The sequence below is a fragment of the Sus scrofa genome, chromosome X (genome assembly GCF_054392235.1).
Source record: "Sus scrofa isolate SSC_HxYL_T2T_F1_AM1 chromosome X, Sscrofa_HxYL_maternal_Yorkshire_Landrace_v2.0, whole genome shotgun sequence".
Lineage (NCBI taxonomy): Eukaryota > Metazoa > Chordata > Mammalia > Artiodactyla > Suidae > Sus > Sus scrofa.
The window spans coordinates 1,985,509-2,008,620 of record NC_139401.1 but is presented as its reverse complement, the minus strand read 5'-3'; the positions used below and the strand labels follow the sequence as shown (position 1 = coordinate 2,008,620).

The following is a 23,112-nucleotide window of genomic DNA, read 5'->3' as shown; positions in this document are numbered from 1 at the left end:
TCTGTATAAATTTCTATCTATGTAACTTTCTCTGTCGCTTTGTAGCTATGTAACATTCTATCCGTCTATGCAGTTGCGTCACTATCTGTATGTATCTAGATTTATTTACCTATCCTCTCTCCATCCTCAATGCATAGATGTATATATCTGCACATCTGTCTATCAGCCTGTTATCTATCACACTTGGGAGTCCATGTCTTAATCCCTGTGGAGAAGACAGAAAAATGTCCCCAAAGACATCCACGCCACAGTTTCCGGAAACCACACATGACAAGAGAGCTTTTGCAGATGCGATGAAGAATCTGGAGATGGGGAGATTGTTGTGACTTGTCCGGGGAGGGGGCACAACCGTCCTTATTTATAAGACACAAACAGCAGGGTCAGAGGCAGAGACGCAGGGTTCGGTGTGATGTGGCCCGTGAGCTGAGGAAGGTGAGGGTCCAGAAGGTGGAAAGGCAAGAAGGCAGATTCTCTGAAAGAACCAGCCCTGCTCACACCTGGAGGTTAGCCCTGGGAGAGCCGTGCTGGGTCTCTGACCTCCAGAAGTTCGCCCACCGTGGAAGCACTTGGTTCCGGGGCCAGGAAGACCCGCGTCTCAGCCTGCGCTGAAATAAGTGATTTGAAGTCCATCCGCCCACTGTCAGCTTCTGGGGACCTGGCTTTTCGGTCTAAAAGGCAGTGATTCCTGTTTGTCCTCCCTAAGAGTCACTCCTGGGGGCACGTTCAGAGGCAGACTTGGGGTCCTAATATTTGACGGTCAGCCACTCTATGGATGCCAACCCTGGCTTTCTTCAGGGGGACAAAGCCCGCCTGCAAATCCTGGTAACATCCGGGGGACAGTTCTCCACTGGGCTTCGGCAAGTCCCCAAGCATTGTCCCTTTTGGATGCCATGCTCCCTGCTGTTGGGCTTGAGGCCAGCGGAAGGGGGACCGCGTCTCCCATCCCTGGAGGACCAGCCCACGTCCGCGGTTCAGGAAACCACAGTGAGACGAGGGCGGCAGGAGCCCACTTATAACGCGCTCTCCAAATACAAGAGGCTCGCCACCCACCACGGGGGGGAGAACCCTGGGTGTGGAAGTGCCGTATCTGATAAAGTTTCCAGTGAGGTGTGTCTGGTGGGGCTGCAAAAGCCAATGGCGGGGCTGAAAAAAAATGATCCCACACTTTTTCGTTTTTTTTTGACCGGAGTCATCGTTTAACATAAAGCATGACTGTTTCCTGTAGTCATTTCCCGAGTTTCCTTTCTGCCTTTTAAAAGCAGGGTGACCTGTGTACATCAGTCATGCTTCGAAGTCCCTTCCAACCTTCTCCCTCCCCTCTGCGAGCATGAGGTGTGTCTTTCTGCCCTGGGTGACGGCAGCGGTCCTCCTGCTGGGACATCTGAGCGCCTCGGGAGAAACGGGGCCGGGTAAGTCATGCGTGCAGATGCGGCCATGTGTCTGTGTGAAATGCCCTTTCTTTTCACATCTCTGTTTCTTTGTTGGTGGCGTTTACCACTGCACTCTTTTCTTTGTGAAAGTGACCAGAGCGTGCACAGGTGTCTAAGTCTCTACAAACCTGTTTGCCTGTTGCAAAGGACTCATTCTTTTTTTTTTTTAATTGCAGTTGATTTGCAATATTGCTCCAATATCTGTGTATAGCCCAGCGACCCATTCATAACATAGATACACATTCCCTTTCTCATATGTGCTTCTCCATGCTCCATGTCATAGTTTGCAGCTACCAACCCCACACACCCCATCCATCCCACTCCCTCCCACCGCCCCTGGGCAACCACAAGTCTGGTCTCCACGTCTGTATGTCTGTTCCTGTTCTGGAGATAAGTTCATTCGCGCCACGTTTTAGACTCCACGTAGAAGTGATGCCATCGGGTGTTCGTCTTTGTCTGGCTTACTTCCCTTTGTAAGACGACCTGTAGTTGCACCCATGTTGCTGCGAGAAGTCATTCTGGATTGAGTTCAGGATTAGGTTCGATTGGAAAATTGAGAAACTGGGCTGCTTCACTGTTCTGTTGGCCTCCAAAGAAGTGGAGGCGTTTGTTTAAATTAATAGCGACCTTCCTGGGGTGACATCGTGTCCCCATGGCGCCCCAAGAAAGATGAGGGTTACCCTGACTGTTCATCTGTCTGAGGGGTCATCCTTGAACCCCCACAGCTGGCCGTGCCTTCCGAAGATGACTATCAAAATTACCTTGCTCTCTGTCCTCAGAGCCAACTTCCTGGGGCTTTTCCAGAAAATTGTTGCCAAGTTTTGTCAAAAGGCAGCAACAGGAGGAGGCAAGTAGGAAGGAGTAGGTCCCAGCAGGGTTGGTGGAGCTGTTGGGAACTGGTGGGGCTGCTGGAGCTGGTGAGGCTGGTGGGGCTGGTAGGGCTGGTGGGGTTGGTGGGGCTGGTGGGTCTGGTGGAGATGGTGGGGCTGGTGGGGCTGGTGGGGCTGGTGGAGTTGGTGGGGCTGGTGGGTCTGGTGGAGCTGGTGGGGCTGGTGGGGCTGGTGGAGCTGGTGAGGCTGGTGGGTTGTGGGGCCGGCGTTGCTGTCTTGCACCAGACAGCTGTGATTTGTCTTTCTAGCTTGACGGTGGCCCAGATGGAAGTTGGTGATGGCACGTTCATGACATTTAGCTTCTGAACTGTCCCCACGACTCATCCATGTTCGACTTCCAGTGTCTGAGCTGGCTGCTTGCCTGCCTGGTTGGGAAGCGTCCCCAGGGTGCCCTTTGCTGCAGCCTCAGGGTTGCAAACTGGATTTCTAGGGGACACAGAGAGGAGGGTAGGGGAGCCTGAATGTGGTGTGGCTCCCAGGCTGGCCCCCCGCACATTTCCCAAGCTTTTGCAATGCCCGTTGGTCTGTTTTCTCTTGGCCAAATCCGGCCCTGCGTCTGCCAGTGACAGAGGCCAAGGGACGGGGGAATTGACTGTGCTTGGAGCTCCCGGTGGCCATGGATTCCAGGTGGTTCCTTGGAACCTGCTTCTTTCTGCTGACACTGGGTCGTTGCTACCCAGTTCATCCATTTCCAGCCAATAAATTGACTTAATGACTCCATCGGGCTATCAGATTGTATTTCCATCCGAGGTCATTGTGTTTCCAATGGGGCATAACGCTGATGCACAACACAAAAATGTGCCCATGGGGAGTTCCCATTGTGGCTCAGCAGGTTATGAACCTGACTTATATCCATGAGGACGCAGGTTCATTCCCCGGCCCCGTTCAGTGGGTTAAGGATCCAGCGTTGCTGTGAGCCGTGGTTAGATCGCAGACACCACTTGGATCCGGTGTTGCGTCCATCTATGCACCAGTTGGCGTAGAAAGAACAGGGCAGGGTGAGGAAAGAGAGAGAGTGTGTGTGTGAGCAAGCAGACAGAGGCTCATGAAAGGCTCAGGAGTGATGGGGAAGCCTGCCTGCCAGCCACACCAGCCACACAAATGAGACCCCCCTCAACCTTCAGTCCGTCTGTAGACGGTATCATTGGCCCATGACCGTGGGGGCTGGAATGGTGTTTACGGTGTTTGTGGGGGGAGACACAGAGACTGGGGTGACAGGCGCATATGGAGCAGGGTTGGGGCACCATCAGGGAAACCAGGACAGTTGGGGCTGGGGACAGACAGAGGGGAAGGGAAGGGAGAGCTTGAACTTGAACAAAGTTGAAGAAACACCATGCATTTCCTGACACCCATGATAACTCTGAGATGTTTGCAGCTGAGCCCAGATGTTTATGCCAAATGCAGCAGGGATTCAGGTCCCCCTTGGGAGGGGACAGTAGGAGAAAGTGACCTGAGAGTGCCTGGTGGCTCTAAAAATTGTTCTAAAGGGGAAAGACTCTGTTAGTGGAAAATGAATCCGTTGATCCAAGAAAGAAAAGGAAAAAAGCTTGTTTTCTTTTTATGGTCACACCTGCAGCATGTGCACATTTCTGGGCTAAGGGTCACATTGGAGCTACAGCTGCTAGCCTACACCACAGCCGCAGCAACGCCTGATCTGAGCTGCGTCTGCAACCTAGTCCTCTGCTGTGGCAATGCCGGATCCTTAAACCAGTGAGCAAGGCCAGTGGGAAGGAAGGAAGGAAGGAAAAAAGAAAGAAAAGAAAAGAAAGGAAAGAAAGGAAGGAAGGAAGGGAAAAGAGAGAGATGGATGGAGGGAGGAACAGCCCTGGCACCTGTTCTCACTCAGCCAGGGGAACGGGATTTTGCAGTGGGTAGGGTCAGGGACTGCGCGTTCTGGGTCATTGTCTGTCCAGCCCAGAGCCCCCAGGACTGGGACACCGGGCAGGGACCACATCGAGACCTCAGAGGCAGCAGGTGGGTGGAGCCCCTCTTCTGCACCCTCACCCCTCCACCCAAGTCCTCATGTCTCATTTTATCAGGGACCTGCCCCAGTGGTCGCTCTTACATCACTGGATCCCGAGCCCTCAGCGCTTGCATTGAGGACAGACGATGGGACTCAAAGATGTTCCTCTCTGATTGAAGCCCTGTTGTCTCTGTCACGGCCAAGGCTGCTTCGGGACCTTATCCTCTGCAGAGGGAAGCGGTCCCGGACTTGACATGAAATTGTCTAACTTTCGCATCCATGGTTTTCCCCATCATCCCGTGTCTTGACCCGACCTCACTTCCTACCCCCTGGAAATACCCAACAGTTTCTTGGTGTAAAGTCCCTCCGTTCACACAGAGCGAAGGCCCGTGGTGCAAAGTTTTTAAAGTTGGGCAGCGGGTTCTGAATTATGAAGGGAAACTTTGGTCTCTTAAGGGATGCCTCTGCACAGGGGATGCCCACTGTATGTGCAACTGTTCAGCTCCAGGTTGCCCGCAGCCTTTGTGGTTTTCTGGGGAAAATTCTTTTGAAAGGACTTTACAGAACCAAAGGCGGTTTACAAAAGTACCAGGGGTTTCGCACCCATCTGGACCCCGGAAACAGAGAAGCTGATGGTGAGGCAGCTCCCCGTGGGATCCTTGCTGGGCCTGTGTCTCTGACGCAATGATGGATAAACCCTTCTAAAGAAGGATTTTTTTTTTCTCTTTTTGCCGTTTCTTGGGCTGCTCTCACGGCATATGGAGGTTCCCAGGATAGGGGTTCCATCGAAACTGCAGCCGCCGGCCTGCACCACAGCCACAGCAACGCTGGATCCTTAACCCACTGAGAAAGGCCAGAGATTGAACCCACAACCTCATGGTTCCTAGTCAGATTCGTTAACCACTGAGCCACGACAGGAACTCCAGGATTTTTTTTTTTTTAATTAGAAGATGTTAAAGAATTCCTGTTGTGACTCAGTGGATTAAGTCACAGCAGGATCTTAATCACTGGCTTAAAACTCGACTGGTATCCGTGATGATTCAGGTTCAATCACTGGCCTCGTTCAGTGGGTTAAGGATCTGGCATTGCCACAAGCTGCAGAGTAGGTCATAGATGTGGCTTGGATTTGGCATTGCTGTGGTGGTGGTGTAGACCAGCAGCTGCAGCTCCGATTCGACCCCTAGCCCAGGAACTTCCATAAGCTGCTGCACCTGCAGCCCTAAAAGGATAAAAAATAAAAAAATGAAATCGAAGAATAGTTGGAGTTCTCTCTGTGGCACAGTAGGTTAAGAATTCAGGATTTCCCGTCGTGGCGCAGTGGTTAACGAATCTGACTAGGAACCATGAGGTTGTGGGTTTGGTCCCTGCCCTTGCTCAGTGGGTTAACCATCCGGCGTTGCCGTGAGCTGTGGTGTAGGTTGCAGACTCGGCTCGGATCCCGCGTTGCTGTGGCTCTGGCGGAGGCCGGTGGCTACAGCTCTGGTTGGACCCCTAGCCTGGGAACCTCTATATGCCGCGGGAGCAGCCCAAAGAAATAGCAAAAAGACAAAAAAAAAAAAAAAAAAAAGAATTCAACTGCAGCAGCTCTGGTCACTGGGGACATCCACATGCCAAAATAAAATAAAATAAAATAAAATAAAATAAAAAGTTTCCAGGGCCAGGGGTTGAACCTGCACCACAGCAGTGACCTGAACCACAGCAGTGACAATGCCAGATCCTCAACCTGCTGTGGCACCAGGAAAGCCCTTGTGATATCTCTTGACGTAACTGTTCAGGCTCTAGACTTGGAAACCTGTGCGTGAAGGTATACATGTGATTTCTGATCCTACAGACAACCTGGTCTGAGAATAAATGAGCAAAATTCTAAAGGTCATCTCTGTGGGTAAACAGACTGTGGTCGATCCATGCAATGGAAATATGACTGGTGGATGATGGGTGGATGGATGGATGGATGGATGGATGAACAGACTGTGGTCCATCCATGCAATGCAAATATGACTGGTGGATGATGGATGGATGGGTGGATGGATGGATGGATGGATGGATGGATGGATGAACAGACTGTGGTCCATCCATGCAATGGAAATACGACTGGTGGATGATGGATGGATGGGTGGATAGATGGATGGATGAACAGAATGAAACGCACGCTAGACTGGGTTCACAATAAGAATATAACATATTTCACTGATCATGATAGACAGGTAGAGAGACTGCATGCTGAAATGGCAACCTTCTGGATCTATTGGGTTAAAGAAAATATATCATCAGAATTTCTCAAAAAGCACTATATCACTCTTAAAACGTGAATCCTGACAGCCTTTTACAAATTTCCAACTCTTTCCGGCATTGCTTCAAAGTCTACTCTCTTGGCCTCTTTTTACCCAGGGGCATTGCCGCTTCAGATCATCAACTTTAATTTCGAAACCGTGCAGGTGACATGGAACGCGACGGAATACTCAGGAGCCAACTGGACGTTCTTCTACAAGTAAGCGCCCATGGGAAGGGAAAGCTGTGACTTTTGTTAAAATAGTTCCTCTTTGACGGTGTCAGCAACAGGGAGGGCCAGGAAGTGAAGGTGTGAAAAATCAGAATGCGAAACTGTGCATACGTGTGTGTCCAGGCTTCACCACAACCACAGCCACAGCCACAGCCCCCGAACCAGCCAGCAGAGGAATGACTGGCTCTTGTGTGAAACCACCTAGATTCTTTTCAAAGAAATCTTTTTTACTATACTTGGCTTACAGTGTTGTGTCAATTTATGCACTACAGCAAAGTGACCCAGTTCTACATAGATATATGTGCCTTTTCTCATATGATCTTCCATCATTGTCTGTCCCAGGAGACTGGATAGAGTTCCCTGGGCTGGACAGCAGGACCTCATTGCTGATCCAGCCCAGGGATCAGTTAGTTTCGTTTACTAACCCCAAACTCCCTGTTCTTCCTGCTCCCCACCCACCCCCCAGCTACCACAAGTCTGTTCTCTGTGTCTGTGAGTCTGTTTCTGTTCTGTAGGTCAGTTCATCTATGCCAAATAGAAGTGATATCATAGGGTATTTGTCTTTGTCTGACTTACCTCACTCAGTAGGAGAGTCTCTAGTTGCATCCATGTTGCTCCAAATGGGATTATTTTGTTCTTTTTTATGGCTGAGTAGTATTCCATGGTGTATACAGACCACATACTCTTAATCTACTCCTCTGTCGATGGACATTGAGGTTGTTTCCATGTCTTGGCTACTGTGAATAGTGCTGCCTGGATCATTTTGCATGAAAGGTGTGTCTGGAGCGATGTCCAGAATTCTTAGAGGACATCCACTTTGTTCCCCCAGGGCCATCTGCAATGTCTCAGCAGCGATCTTTTACTGGAGCTTTGTTGCCCTGAAATACAACTGGTACGAAGCCCCAGCTGAGCTAAATATTCTGAGACTTTTCACACCAAGTTACGGGACCCCTTTTCCAAACGTGGGCCCTTTGTATGGGCTAATCTGCTTTGCCAGATACACTCAATGACATGAGTGTAAACGAGGGAGGGAGGGTGTTTCAATTCTGCAGAAGAGGTGTTTGATCTTTGGCTGAGTCTTTACGTTTTGATAGCACATGAGATAAACGGGAAAGTGTCGAGATAAACGGGAACGTGTCCAGACAAGGGAAATTTTAAGGTGAAATTATTTGGAAAGTAACACGCACAGGAAGAAGAACGGGGCTAGATGTGAAACAGGTGGTGTCACAGAGAAGATATTTCTGAGCACCCGTTTCTTCAGCCATGAAGAGGGGGTTCTTCACCCCATCACCTCTTGGATCTCAGGTCTGCAAGGATGGAGCAAAAGGTGGTGTCAGGCTGGGTGCTCGGCTTCTTTTCAACACCACGCAGAACACCAGCCTTGGCACGTCTGTATTAAAAGTGCCCCCTCAAATTAGAGGCTTGGTTACTCTGCAGATCAATTCACTTCCTGGGGCAGCCACAGCAAAGTACCCCAACCTGGGCAGCTTAGAACAAGGAAAATTCATCCTACCTCACTCATGGGGACCAGACATCTGAGGTCAAGCTGTGGGCAGGGCTGTGATCCCTCCAGAGGCTCCAGGGCTGGGTCCTTCCTGCCTCTTCCAGCTTTAGGGGGGCTCCAGGTGGCCCTGAGCTGGTGGCCGCCTCCCTCCCGTCTCTGTCTCCATCTTCCTGTGGCTTCTCCTCTGTGTCTGGGTCTCCTCTTCTGTCTCTTAGAAGGACACTGTCCTTGGAGGGAGGGCCCCCCTCATCCAGGAGGACCTCCTCTCAGACCCTTCCCGTGGCTTCTCTTCTGTGTCTCCTCCTGTGCCTCTTGGAAAACCACCTCTGCTGAATGAAGAATCCACCCTCTCCAGGATGGTGTTATGTCAAGATCGTTCTCTTAATTACATCTGTAAAAATCGAATTTCCCAATATGCTTCTCTTCCCAGATTCTGGTTTAGGATGTAGACACGCCCTTCGAATGACCACACCTCAGCCCCCTATAGGATCCATTCAAGGGGTGTAGACATTTGAGGAACGGAGGCACTTTTTGGTTTCGACCCGTCTTGCTGGAGTTGTCATGGGATCATCGCAGGGAGTCTGAGTCTGCGGCACCGACCTGGATCAAAGGAATGGCCCTGAAGCTGTCATTTTTAGGGATGGCTGAATCGTTCTCTTTTTAAACCACAGATTACGAGACAACGAGGACTACAGAGAGTGTTCCAACTACACCCTTCGACAAGGCTCCACCACCGGGTGCATCCTGGCCGTAGAAAAAGATGAACTTCTCTATTTTTCCATCAGGCACGGAACAGACTCTCTTCTCGACAAGACACAGTGGATCAGCAGTTACCGTAGGTGCTTGAGGGGGCGGGCGGTCTTGAATCAGGAAACGTGATACAACTGTAGCAAAACCCTTTCTCCAAACACTCCTGCCTTGCTAGGTTTCTGGAAGATGGTGGTCCTTCCTTTTCTCTCTCTTTTTTTTTTTTTTTTTTTTGGAAGGACGGGATATCCCAGGGCCCTCTCAGCACCCAGTCGGAACTATGGACCCATTACTCAAAAAAAAAAAAAAAAAAAAAAAAAAAAATCAGCCATAGAGCTAGTATAGGTTTCCTTGGGCTGCCATAAAAAAAAAAAAAAAAAAAAAAAAAGATTTATTTTATTTTATTTTATTTTTTATTTTATTTTTTTAGGGCTGCACCTGAGGCATATGGGAGTTCCGAGGCTAAGGGTGGAATCAGAGCTGCAGCTGCCAGCCTATGCCACAGCCACGCAGATCCTTCACCCACCTAGTGAGGCCAGGGATAGAACTGGTATCCTCACAGATGCTACGATGGCTTCTTAAATCTCTGAGCCGCAACGGGAACTCTAAAAACGACGGGGAACGGGGTAGCCTAACAACAGCATTCAGGGTCTCCCAGTTCTGGAGGCAGAAGACCACAGTGAAGGGGTTGGCAGGCTTGGGTCCTTTTTGAGGTTCTGAGGGAGGATTCCTTGCAAGTCCGTCTTCCTCTCAGTTCCCAGGGGCTGCTGGCCCTTCTGGGCTTGTCCACGCATGACGTCCACGTCTGCCTCCATCGTCATGTGGCCTTTTTCTCTATGTGTCCCTGTGCCTCTCGACGTACGGGGACACCCATCATAGTGCATCCGAGCTCGCACTCCTCCCGCAAACCCCCTCTTACCTGAATTCCGTCAGTAAGGACCCTCATTCCCAATATTCTGAGGTTCACGGGGCCAGCATGTCAACATGTCTTTTCCTGGTGGGGACCCACTTCTTCCCACAGCAGATACAGAGACGTTTCCTGGAGTTCCCGCTGTGGCTTTGCAGGTTAAGAACCTGACAGGATGTCCATGGTTCAATCCCTGGTCCTGCTCAGTGGGTTAAGGATCCCTCGTTGCCAAGAGGTGGTGTGTAGACCAGCAGCTGCAGCTCTGATTTGACCTCTGGCCTGGGACCTTCCATTCACTTGTGGGTACAACCCTAAAAAGCCAAAAAGGAAAAGAAAAAAAAAGAGAGACTAAAGAAAGAAAATTTCTCCAGCTGTTTCAAGGATCTTCTTCCAGGAGGTCCTTGGTTCAAACTTGTATTGTGAAGTGTCACAAAGCCCAGAGCCCCCCCAGATCTCAGAAGGCATTCCAGGAGGGGTTGTGAATTTGGAGACATGGACTGTTTATCTTCGTTGGGGTGCTGGTCATTGTGCTGTTTCTCCTCAGTGAAACCCAGGTCCCCGCGGGGGCTGACCTTCCAGTGGCGTCAGGGAGCCGTGACGGTGACGTGCTCTGACCTGCGGTACAGAGGTCTCCTCTATGAAATCCAGCACAAGACCACCTTTGACGCCGAGTGGCAGGTGAGGCCGGGATGTCGTCGCAGGCCAGGCAGAGTGAGTACCTCTCAGGGGCAAACGGTGGAGACAGAAGGACACACATGGAGATGGAGCTGCTAAGGTTTATCTTAAGGACTCGATCGTCTGAGGGTAAAGGCAGTTATCTGTCAGAGAACCAGGAGGGAAACCTTGAAAAAAGGGGGGGGGGGAATGGACCTGGGGCTGGACCCGGGAGCACAGAATTGCTGCTTCTCAGAGAAATACAAGTGAACAGAGAAAGATCCTGGGGTTCCTGCTGCAGTGCAGCTCATTAAGGATCTGGTGTGGTCACTGCTGGGGTGCAGGTTGCAGCTGTGGCTCAGATGTGATGCCTGGCCTGGGAACGTCCATATGCAATGAGTGTGGTGAAAAAAAAGAAAAAGAATTTCCTGGAGTTTGCCTCAATAGCCAGTCATAAAATAGGATACTTGCTTCATGACGCTGAGCATCAGGAAATTTTGGGACTATATTCATGCTCCTGGTTCTGACCCATCGTCTCCCTTTGTAGATGTCAATCCTCAGGAAATGATTCAGGAGTTCCCTGGTGGCTCAGTGGGTTAAGGATCTGGTATTGTTGCTGCAGCCACTCAGGTGGATGCTGTGTGAAGGGTTTGATCTCTAGCCCTAGAATTTCTGTATGCTAAGGGCACAGCCACAAAACAAAAAACAAAAAACAAAAAAACAAAAAAACAAAAAAAAGAGAAAGGAGATAATTAAAAATGTGGATGAGGTTGTATGCCCAAAGACGTCTATTGAACCATTCTCTGAAATAGGTACATGGCCTTGGGGACCACATATATACCACAGAGCAGGGAAAGAGTCACATAAATTATGGTACGTTCATAACAAAATACTTCAGAGCCATGAAAAGGGGTTTTAAAGAATACTTAAGGACAAGAAGGAATGCACACATTAAACATTGTGGTCCATGAATGCTCCCTGAAGGAGAGAAATGATATCAATTCATTGACAGCAATTGTATCTTGGACCTACAATAAACAGGGTTTTGAGCACCTTATTTTTCTTTGTGTGTGTGCGTATGTGAGTTTTCTAAAGGTGTAAATGCAAGCATGTATTACTTTTGTGCTCATTAAAAATCATCACTCAAGGATTTTGCAATAACTATAAATGAAGGATCAGCTTTCAAAAATGGGAATCTCTATATTGCACACCTGTGCTTATATAATAATGTTCGGCAACTATACTTCAACTTTAAAAAGTATGACTCTTTTTTTTTTTGTCTTTTTAAGGCCACACCCTTGGCATATGGAGGTTCCCAGACTAGGGGTCGAAGGGGAGCTGTAGCTGCTGGTTTACACCACAGCCACAGTAATGCCAGGTCTAAGCCGCATTTGCGCCCTACACCACAGCTCACGGCAATGCCAGATCCTTAACCCACTGAGTGAGGCCAGGGATCAAACCTGCATCCTTATGGATGCTAGTCAGATTCGTTTCCACTGAGCCACAACAGGAACGCCTGACTTTTTAAAATTTGTTTTAAGGAAGATCATAATCACGCTTCAAAAGCATTTGTCATTGTATCTGATATAAAGATTTTCTTTTCTTTTTGTAGAAGAGAGTTGAAGTGTTGCCACGTGTGTTTTTGCTGTTGTTTTGAGAATAAGGACCTGGGCAGAGAGAGGAAGTGAGAGTGGGAAACATGGCCAGGAGTCTTGTGACAGCCCTGGGTGGAAGATTAAAAAATCTGGGTCGGGAGTTTCTGTCGTGGCGTAGCGGAAACTAACCCGGCTGGTATCCATGAGAATGCGGGTTCAATCCCTGGCCTCTCTCAGTGGGTTAAGGATCCGACGTTGCCATGAGTTGTAGTGAAGTCCACAGGTGCAGCTTGGATCTGGCATTACTGTAGCTGTGGTGTAGGCCAGCAGCTGTAGCTCTGATTCAACCCCTAGCCTGGGAACCTCCCTATGCCTTGGGTACAACCCCAAAAAGCAAAAAAAAAGTTTGGGTCGGTCATGGATTGTTCTTTCTGTTTTTCCTCCAGTCCAACGAGGCAAAAACCTGCAATGTCACCCTCAGCGATCTGGATGCTGAGAAGTGCTATTTCTTCCGGGCCAGAGTGAAAACACTGGAGTCCAGCTACGGCCCTGACACATACCCAAGCGACTGGTCGCAGGTGATGCATCAGCAGCAGGGGAAGCTCAGAGGTAATGCTTGTTTCACGGCTTCACTGCACAGCCCAGGCCAGCGCCCTACCTTGGGGGTGGGGTTGGAATGGGGCATCAGACAACTCTGGTGACCCCAAGTCCTTCTCCAGAGGTCAGTGTGGAAGCAATGCCTCTTCTTGTTTCCTTTGTGTTTGGGCCACTCTTGGTTTTTCATTTTTAGGAACACAGCAAGGATAGTATCATTTATGAATGTTGTTCTGTGGATATAGGAATCGATGATAGATGTCTCTATAGATAACTCGATGATGGGTGGATAGATGTCTCTATAGATAACTCGGTGATGGACGGATAGATCTATAGATATAACTCGATGATGGATGGATAGATAAATCTATAGATAACTAGATGATAGATGATAGATCTATAGATATCTAGATGGATGGATCGATAAATCTATGGATAACAAGATGATAGGTCTACAGATAACTCGATGACAGATGATAGATCTATACATAACTAGATAGTAGAGGGAAAGATAGATCTATAGATAACTAGGTGATAGATGATAGATCTATAGATAAATAGCTGATAGATGATAGACTATAGATAAACATGATAGATGATAGATGTATAGATAGATCTATAGATAAATAGATGGAAGATGATAGATCTGTAGATAAACAGATGATAGATGGATGGATGATAGATAATGGTGGATAGATGACAGATGTAGATAAGTAAATAGATAAATGACAGAGAGATGGATAGACATAGATGCGTGATGGGTGATAGATACATAGAAGATAGATAGACAGATGGCAGATGACAGATAGCTTGAGATGACAGCTAAAGGATAGGATAGATAGATAGGTGATAGATACCTAGATAGACTGAAGACAAGACAGATGGATAGAGAGCCAAATGCAGCCCAGGTCTCCAACAGCCTGGGCAGTGCACACACCCTAGGGCAGTGGGTTGAGCCTGTACTCCCTCGAGCCTGATGTGTATCTGTCTGGTGTCACCATCTCTCTTTCTGGGATATTTTGCACCCAAATCAGGATTTCCTGACCCTGACATTTATAAGGGGAAAAAAGGCGGGTGGGTGGGGGGCGGTTGGAGCATGATCTGATATCATGCTGAAAACTTAGAGCACTTGCTCTGTTTCCCTTTAGATTCGTGCCAGGACAAGAGGCTGTCCCCAAATTTTCTTTTAATTACTGGTATGATCGTCTTCCTGACAGTGTCCCTTCTCTTTCTGTCTTTATGGAAACTACAGAGGTAAGGGTCACCCCGCCGAAACCCTCAGGCACGTGGGCTTCATTCCCAACATGTCCATGGATTGGGAGTCGGGGGGAAGAAGTGTCTGATGTGGTTTAATTTAGCTGAGTATCACTTTCCGTGGAACACACACTTTGCCTATGGTATATGATAAGAAAAGTGAAAGAAAAATAACACCCAATGTGCAGAGGTGTCTGCAGAATTCATTGAGAAAAATTCTTGTGGAGACAGTGGAATATATGAACGTTCATTCTTATGAGAGCCTTGCCTTTTTAAATTTTATTTTATTTTTGTCTTTTGAGGGCTGCACCTGCGGCATATGGAAGTTCCCAGGCTAGGGGTCACATTGGAGCTACAGCTGCCAGTCTGCATGACAGCCATAGCAACACCAGATCCAAGCCTCGTCTGTGAAGCTCACGGCAACGCCGGATCCTTAACCCACTGAGCGAGGCCGGGGCTTGTGCCCTCATCCTCATGGATGTTAGTTGGGTTCATTGCCTCTGAGCTGTGACAGGAACTCCTGAGAGTCTTACCTTGCTTCAAACATACACACCCCATCAAGCTGACTTCTCCTATCACATTAGAATGACAGATACTGACAACAACTTTTAATTTCTATTGAGATGTGTTAAAGTAGACAATGTGGCAAGGGATGTGAGAAGAGTTGGATGAGAAAAGCTTGTCTGGTTTATAAATCCAGTTACAGATATATCAAAACAACATTCTTTGAGCGTGTAGAGAGCTTTTCAATAATATGATGTTAAAAGACTTCTCTGCACTCGCCGTCCAGACCGTGATGCAACCGCTGCTATTTCCATCTTTATTTAAACTTCCTTGCACCCTGGTGTGTGCCTGTTGACGAGATTTGAAGGAACCGATGCCCAAGGCTGTGGGTGCCATCTTTGTTTCTTACGATGAAGTTTCCATAGCAACAGCTGGAGTGAGGCATGGAGAAAGGTGGACCGCCCTTCTGAGCCACGTGTGCTGGGCGAGCTAGGCTGAGTCAGACCAATTCAAGGACATTCCATCATAGCTGGAAACAGGATAGGGGTGTTTGCCCATAATTCTTGCAAATCACCCATTATTTCTTCAGTCTAATCTCTCTTTGACCAGCTCAAACGGATGCCACCAAGATGGGTCTCTGCCAGGGAGTAGATGAAGCCATCAGATAAGGGTGCTGATAAGGGATATATCTGGCGCTTTTCACACAAAACTGAAATCACCCCTGAGGGAAACAGGGGTGCAGTTCTTGGAAAAAAACCAACACTTGTCCTGTTTTCAAAGAAGCCCCTGTTTGCAATGAGGGGTGAAATCAATTGTTTATTGTCCTGGGGGTGTTCTAACAAAGAACCAGAGTCTGGGCGGTTAAAATAAGAGACATTTATTTTTCCTGGTCATGGAGGCTGGAGTCTGAGACCCAGGGGTGGGCAGGGCTGGTCCCCCCAGCACTCCCCAGGGCCTCTTTCTGGGGTGTGTCGACGGCCGTCTCCTCCCCGTGTCCTCACAGGGTCATCATCCAGTGTGTCTGTGTCCTGATCTCCTCTTCTTGTAAGGACCCCTAGTCACATAAGATTAGCATTCTATTCGATGAGAACCTCTTAGGTTCAGCATCCGGGGGCCTGTGAATTAAACTGAGCCACGAGAGAGTAACAGAAGAGGCAAGTGTCTCTTTACTGATTTCATATTTTTACATGCATGAGGGATTCACAGAAAGGATACAAACACCCACCCACGCGGTTAATCCTGGGGGCGCCTGGCCCATTTTAACGAAGGGCCCTCATTTGTGGAGCAGTCACTGGATGAAGGAAAAGGGAGTTTGGACCTCTAGGAGGAGCGAGTTGCAGAAAAGCGACTAATAGGCGAGTAGGGGAACTGCAGGCAGACAACGTTTCCAGGGAGGAATTACATCAATGCCATCTCCGTGCTGTGACCCACCGTCCATTTCCTGGTGGGGGTGGGGGGGCAAGTTTACAGGTGGAAGTTTTTTTTTAATGTAAAGAGGCAAACTGAGGCTCTGCGTGTAGGCAGATGAAGGGGGGCGGGCAAAGAACTTCTGTCATGTCTGCTGTTTCTCTTGTGACCTCAGTTCCAAGGAATCAGCATTCCCAAGGGACATATGATGGGGGTGGCTTTCCTGACGGCTGTCACCCGCGCCCCCCACCTCCCCCCGTGACTTCATTGCACCTTCATTTACCTCCTGAAAGGCTCAACCTCCCGAGACGGTCAGGTGGTGGGGGGGGCGGTGAGGGGCTCAACTGATGAATTTGGAGAGGAGACAGTTTACTCCCTAACACAGATAGAAATAGCGATTTCACTGTCACGAGACATGGCGAAGGTGCAGGAACGGGCCCCCTGCCCCTCGGCTCCCCTTCCTGGTGGCAGCGTCCCCCCCGGGGTGGCTTCGGGGAGCAGGGTGCCTGTGGAGGTAGCACTGGGGCACACGTTTTGAACCTGGGGACACAGTTCTGCCAAGATGCTGACTCCCCCAGGTCAAAGTCTGCCGCCTTCCCAGGCCCCTTGTGGGGTCCAGCCCCGTGGGCGTCCCCAACTCTGCTCGGGGGCCCCAGCCTGTCTGATCAGACTCTCTGTGTCCATTTCAGGATTAAGAAGGTCCTTATGCCCAGTGTTCCAGACCCCAAATCCACCTTCTCGGGGCTCTTTGAGTCTCACCAAGGAAACTTCCAGGTAAGGCCCCACTGCAGGCAGGTGATTGCTCAACAGGCTTGCTTGGTCCAACTAGTTTCACGCCAGAGTGTCATCAACGATGCCTGCTCTGGGAGTTCCCTTGTGGCTCAGTGGGTTAAGAATGCAGCACAATGTTCTCGAGGATGCGGGTTCGGTCCCTGGCCTCGCTCAGTCCGTTGCGGATCTAGCGTTGCTGTGAGCTGCAGCATAGGTCACAGACATGGCTTGAATCTGGAATTGTTGCCTCTGTGGTGGAGACCTGCAGCTGCAGCTCCAATTGGACCCCTAGCCCAGGAACTTCAATATGCCGCAGGTGTCTTCCGCCCTCGCCAAAAAAAGACCGACGTGTAAAGAGCTGCCTCTTTAATTGCCCATGAGCCTCTTGGGAGTGGACTTGTTTTCTCTTTGGGTGAGAAGGAGCAGATGCAGGGGCTCAGAGGGTGGCTTGTCTTTCCATCCGTCCCAGAGGTCAGTGCCTGCCTCGGGATTTTCCAGCCTAATCTCATCAGGAAGTTGAGTTCTTCATCGGTTCCCTCAGGAGCCGGCAACAAACCCTCCACTTCCGCTTTCCGATGTTGTGGTGGTTATTTCACTCCTGGGATAAATGCTTCTGGACGGCTGAGCAGGAGCTGGGAGACCACAAGGGCAGGGGCCAGCCCCGTCCCCAGGAGGTGGTCAGGTGTGGATTTTACAGGACAGTGGGCCAGAGCTATGCTCGTTTCCTGGGGCTGCCCCAAATGTGATGGGTTCAACACATGCCACAGGTATCCTCCCCCAGCTCTAGAGACCAGACGTCTGAGGTCAAGGGGTCCCAGGGCTGCGCTCCCTCCAGAGGCTCCAGGGGAGGGTCCTTCCTGCCTCTTCCAGCGTCTGGGGGCTCCAGGCGGCCCTGGGCTGGTGGTCGCCTCCCTCCCGTCTCTGCCTCTGTCTTCCCGTGGCTTCTCCTCTGTGTCTGGGTCTCCTCCTGTGTCTCTTAGGAGGACACTGTCCTTGGATGGAGGGCCCCCCTCATCCGGGAGGACCTCCTCTCAGACCCTTCGCTTCCTCACACCTGCAAAGACTCTTTGTCCAAACAGAGTCACGCCGCAAGTTCAGGCGATGAGCCCTGGGTCTTTATTCTGGAAGAAGCCTGCTCTCCTTACCCTCCGAGGGGAGCAAAGGGAAGTTCAGAGGACGTAGGTGTCAGGAGGCACAAAACCAGTAAAACCTTCTTCTCCCCTCTGATATGCTGTCCCTGGGACCTGCAAATGAAATGCAGAAACGCAATTAAAAAGAGAGAAGGTTTATTGTGGGTGCATGGGGGGAGGGGCTCACAGAAGAGAAGTGAAACCCCGAAAGAGGTGGTTGGGCCTGGGGGCTGATGGGCCTTTTAAACAAAGGGTCTTAGACTGTGGAAGAGAGCAGGTAGAGGAAAAAGGGTTGGGGGCTTGTGAGGGGGCTTAGATGTGCGTCAGCCACAAGGAAATGCATCACAAATAGGGGTTGTGTATAGGGTTCTATGAGGACTTGAGTTCTTTCAGGTGATAAGGGTTGGCTCTGAAGCTGAAAGGAGTTGCATTTCCTTTCTGAAAGGGACACTTAACGCCCGGCTTTTATGCTGATAAGGGGAAAGCAGAAGTCAGCTCTTTTTTTTTTTAATTAAAAAAAATTTTTTTTTTCATTTCTTTCTTTTCACAGCCTCACCTGCAGCATATGGAAGTTCCCAGGCTAGGGGTCAGTTGGAACCACAGCCACAGCAATGCCAGATTCGAGTTGCATCTGCAACCTGCACACCCCAGCTCACAGCACCTCTGGATCCTTAATCCACTGAGCAAGGCCAGGGATCGAACCCTCATCCTCATGGATGCTATGTTGGGTTCTTAACCTGCTGAACCACCATGGGAATGCCCACCCGCTACTCTTGATTTTCTACTGCGTTCAGCTCAAAAGCGGAGTATTTGGGGGTGCTGTCCCAGGCCCTGACAAAGAAGGGGGCACTGAATCATAGCAGACTTGAAGAAAGGAAAAGCTGAAGTTTTTCAAAGCTTGGGACTAAAAGCAGGAGACAGGAGGCCCTGGGCGGGGGACGGGGGATGGGGTGTTTCTGGAAAGGTAGGCGTCACTGTGTGGAGCAGAGCCCTGTGCAGCCCCTCCCCCGCCCGCCCCCCTCCCCTTCCCGCCCCTGCTCCAGACACGGTCCCGGCCAGCATCAGGCTGTCCCACGGCACTTGTTACAAATGCCACCCCGGGGGCTCCCTGTGCCCACTTGTCGAAATGTGGCCTCTGTCCATGGGTGCGGAAAGAAACTTGGAGGCAGTTCTGGGAAAAAACAGCTGTATTGCCTTGCCAGGCAAAGGAGGGTCACAGCAGGCTCATGCCTTAAAGATGGTGCCTGCCTTTGGGAGAGATAAGGAGCTGGTTTTATAGTTTGGAAATAGAAAATAGGGCTGCTGATAAGGGTCAGGATGGGTGCAAGCTCGCATTCTTCTTCAGAGCTGGTGTTTAGGGTCCTCCCCTCTGACTCCCATCTGTTGGGGGTTTAGTTGTGCAGAAGAGCTCAAAGACATTGCTGTGTGTATCCCTTGAGGGGGAACAAGGACCCGCCCCTAGGTGGCACGGTGGTCTCCTGATGGCCCCTCGGGGTCTCTGCATCCCTTCCCTTCCCTGATGAGCATCTGTGGGCACCTGCCCTTTGGGGCTCAGGCAAGGGCCTGGAGGCTGAATCTTATTCCCTAAAAACAAGACATGGGAGAGAGACCCAGAGAGGCTTGTGTCCAGGAGCCCCATGTTTCCCACTGAGAGAAACCTTCCCTCTAAAAAGTCACACCTCTCTGAGAACATACCTGGGGTGAGGTGGGGGGGGGAGGAATCTGAGTTTCCCATTTTGGGGGTTCCTGAAAATCCCTTCAGACACCCCTCTTGTGTGAGGTGTGACCACAGGCCCAGTGCTTTGAAGCTGATGACACCAGGCAGGTCTGAAACTGCGGGCGTCCTGCTGAGATGCTGGACACAAGAGCTTCTCTGTTCTGCTGGGGGAGGAGGAGGTGGCTTGGGGTCCAGGGGGGGTCTTCCCAGGAGCCTCGGTGCGGGGACACTGGCCATGGGGCGGAGGCTTTGCTCCCCAGAGTCTGAGTCCCAGTGTCTCATCCATGTAGGAGTGGATCAAGGACACCCAGAACGTGACCCACCTGAACAAGACGGAGGAGAGGGAGCAGGCGTGCATCCTGGAGGAGGCCGTGGTGGTCCAGCTGGCCGAGGCCGAGAGGCCCAAGACAATGCCGAATAGCCCCATGGGCCTACAGATGGAAGAGGAAGAGGTTGCCGGGGACCCCTGCCGCCTCCCTCGCCAGCCCCCACAGGGCCGTCAGGTGGCCTCTCTCCAGGGTTTTACTTTTGTGATGAGTGACAACTCATATATGATGTTATGAGGGGGTGCAAACTCAGCAGCCAGCATCAGAATCTATGGGAGGTGGGACCCAAGTGATGATAACAGGGGCTCAACAGCAGAATCCATCATGCTGGCGTCTGGGTCCCCCAATACACTAACTGCCCAGCTGAGGCATCCCTTTGAAGCTGATACGTAAGGGCTTGAGGATCAGCTCTCTAGAGGTGGCAGACTCTTGGTTACACTGGTTGTTGCTCTCAGCTGGCACCTCTTCCGGGTTCACGTAAATTGTAAGGACAGACGGCCAGGGTACGTGGGAACCACCCTCCTTCATGCGTGCCCAGCCAGTCCGGGCCATTTGCCACATCCCTCAAAACTGGTTCCTGGATCCTTAAGTTCTCAGCTCACATACCCAGCTGGGGAGGCGCGGCACCCCCAAGGAGGCAAGGAATCCCGCTTGGCCCACACCAGCCAGCCACCCCATTCTTGCTCCAAAGGGGAAACAATCCCTGTTGCAACCGCTGAGGCATTTTGTTAAGCAGACTCTATTTTAATTCCTGCATTCACATGCTGGACCTGGACGGTGCTTTGCATCTAAGAGAGATATGAATGTAAAAGCAGTCTACATGGGAGTTCCCGCTGCGGTGCAATGGGTTAAGAATCCAACTGCAGTGGCTCTGGTCGTGGCAGGGGTTTGGGTTCAATCCCTGACTCCAGGGCAGTGCTTTAAAAGGACCCAGGGCTGCAGCTGCAGCTCGGATCCTGGCCTGGGAACGTGCATATGCCGAAGGTGGGGTTGTAAAAGAGTAAGATAAAAAAAATGTCGTCCAGCACAGGGAACTCTATCAAGTCCCCTGGGAGAGACCATGATGGAAGAGAATATGAGAAAGGGAACAAGTGTGTGTATGACGGGGTCACTTTGCTGGACAGCAGACATGGGCACAACGCATCCATCAGCCAGACGCTAATGGAAAAAAAGCACCTTGCACAGACCCTGGCCAGGGTGAAGCATTATTATTTTTTTACATTGAGAGAAAAGGAAAGTGTTGGCATGAGAATTGCTGTGAGATGTGAGCCGGCGATGATGGTCGTGGAGATAGTGGAACGTGTCACTTTGATGCCCCAGGCTTCACGTACAGGATGTTTCTAGATTTCTAGATTATTGAGATCTTTTTTTTTTCATGCTGACGCTGGGTTTATCTTGTCTCTCTCTGCAGGGTGCAGTAAGTAAGCTGGATCAGATATACCTGGAGTGTGTGTGTGTGTGTGTGTGTGTGTGTGTGTGTGTGTGTTGGGGATTGTAATTTTTTCTGTGTGTGTCTTTTATTTCTTAGGGCCATACCCGCGGCATATGGAGGTTTCCAGGGTAGGGGTCTAATCGGAGCTACAGCTGCCGGCATGAAGGGAACTCCCTCAGCTTAAGGCACAAGGTAAAGCCAGATTTCAGTCAGCAGGACAGAGCTTGAAGCCAAGGACTGTAGTTGAATCACAGAAGGAACTGCTTCCTTGGGGGAGGCTGTTTGTCTCCAGGCTGTATCCCGTGGACACCCCCTTCTCATGCCCCCCAGGTGTGCTCCCCCGAGGAGTGGGGATGGAATTCCATGGTCTCTGTGAATTCACACTAGGACAGGAAGTTCATGCGGCAGCTCAGTGGGTTAAGAACCCGCCTAGTATCCACGAGGATGCAGGTTTGATCCCTGGCCTCGATCAGTGGGTCGAGGATCCGGTATTGCCATGAGCTGTGGTGTAAGCCCCAGAAGTGGCTCAGATCTGGCGTTGCTGTGACCATGGGGTAGGCCGGCAGCTGTAGCTTCGATTGGGCCCTAGCCTGGGACCTTCCATATGCCACAGGTGCAGCCCTAAAAAGAAGAAAAAAAAAAAAAAACAAAAAACAAACAACAACCAGTGGCAGATGTGCTTTGGGACTTTGGGGCAGGCACAGGGGGCATCATGCACCACCAGGCTCCCTTCTGGGTATAACGTGGGACTTCAAGAGAACAGGTCGGGGGTGGGGTGATGGAACATTAAGAAACCAGGGGTGAGGAGGGTTCTGGCCACACTGACCCAGGAGGGTTCCTGCTGACAGTGTGGCCGGATGATCAAGCCTGATAGGCTTCAGGATGAGGAGCCCAATCAGATGTCAGGTAATCAGATATGGAGGGTGGGGATTCGGGTTAAATCCACGGACGTGATTTCTCCCTCAAACTAGGTGATGCAGGGACGGACACAGAAGTCCCTAAAGTCAGATGCCTGATACTGCCCAGTCCAGAAGACAACCTGTTGGGTGGTAACCCTGTCTCTGTCAATGTCCCATCAGAGCTGTAACCATTTATCCAATACCAGTGGCTTTGCAGCGACACAGGCAGCTCCAGATGCCAGAGGACACCTGGAGGCACTGCAGCCAAACCCAGCCTCTGTCCAGCGGCCCCCGTGAAGCCTCAGAGACAGAGTTGGGGTGAAGCAGAAAGACCAGCTCTATGGCTCTGCCGGGCACAGGAGGCCCCGGCAGGGGAGCCCCTCCCAACGGGGTCCTCCCTTGAGAGGGGACAGCAAGGGCTCTTCGAGGTTGAGCTGCAAACCAGGGCTGCTGATGAGGATGCGGGAGCCTGCCTTCTGCTCCCTCCAGAGGTCACTTCAGAGTCATCACGGCCACAGTCGGGGGGTCTGGGGACGGTGCCTGGTGGTCTGTGGGGGGATGGCCCCTTGGGCTTCTCTGTGCAGTGAAGACGGCTCACCAAGGAAGGGGTGTGGGGAGGGTTTCAGAGGGAAAAAACCCCACGTGCCACAGACCTCTACGTAGAAAGGAGCCACGAGGGACAGAAGCAGTTCAGCAAGGACGAGACCAGGTGTGCAAAGCCGGTTCGACTTAGGTCGTGGCCAAGGCCGGGCTGCACGTCCTGGAGACTCTTGCCCCTCGTTTTTAGCTGTCACCATGTCTCCTTGTCATGAACTCTGGAGTCAGCGTTTTGAGACGGAAGGGAGGCCTGGGAGGGGAAAGGCGAAGTCTTTTCCCTCCCAACACGAG

The 23,112-nt window shown here is 50.7% G+C and overlaps 1 protein-coding gene across 1 annotated transcript; it reads left to right on the top strand.

Annotated features, from left to right (window-relative positions):
* The first annotated feature begins 1,289 nt into the window (after positions 1-1,289).
* On the top strand, positions 1,290-21,979 carry LOC146394434 (cytokine receptor-like factor 2). Its single transcript, XM_085008779.1, has 8 exons — positions 1,290-1,409; positions 6,672-6,771; positions 8,959-9,122; positions 10,486-10,619; positions 12,637-12,799; positions 13,933-14,038; positions 16,639-16,723; positions 19,858-21,979. Exons 1-8 carry the CDS (start codon positions 1,328-1,330, stop codon positions 20,128-20,130), a joined length of 1,107 nt encoding a protein of 368 aa, XP_084864905.1. The 5' UTR covers positions 1,290-1,327; the 3' UTR covers positions 20,131-21,979.
* Positions 21,980-23,112: the final 1,133 nt, after the last annotated feature.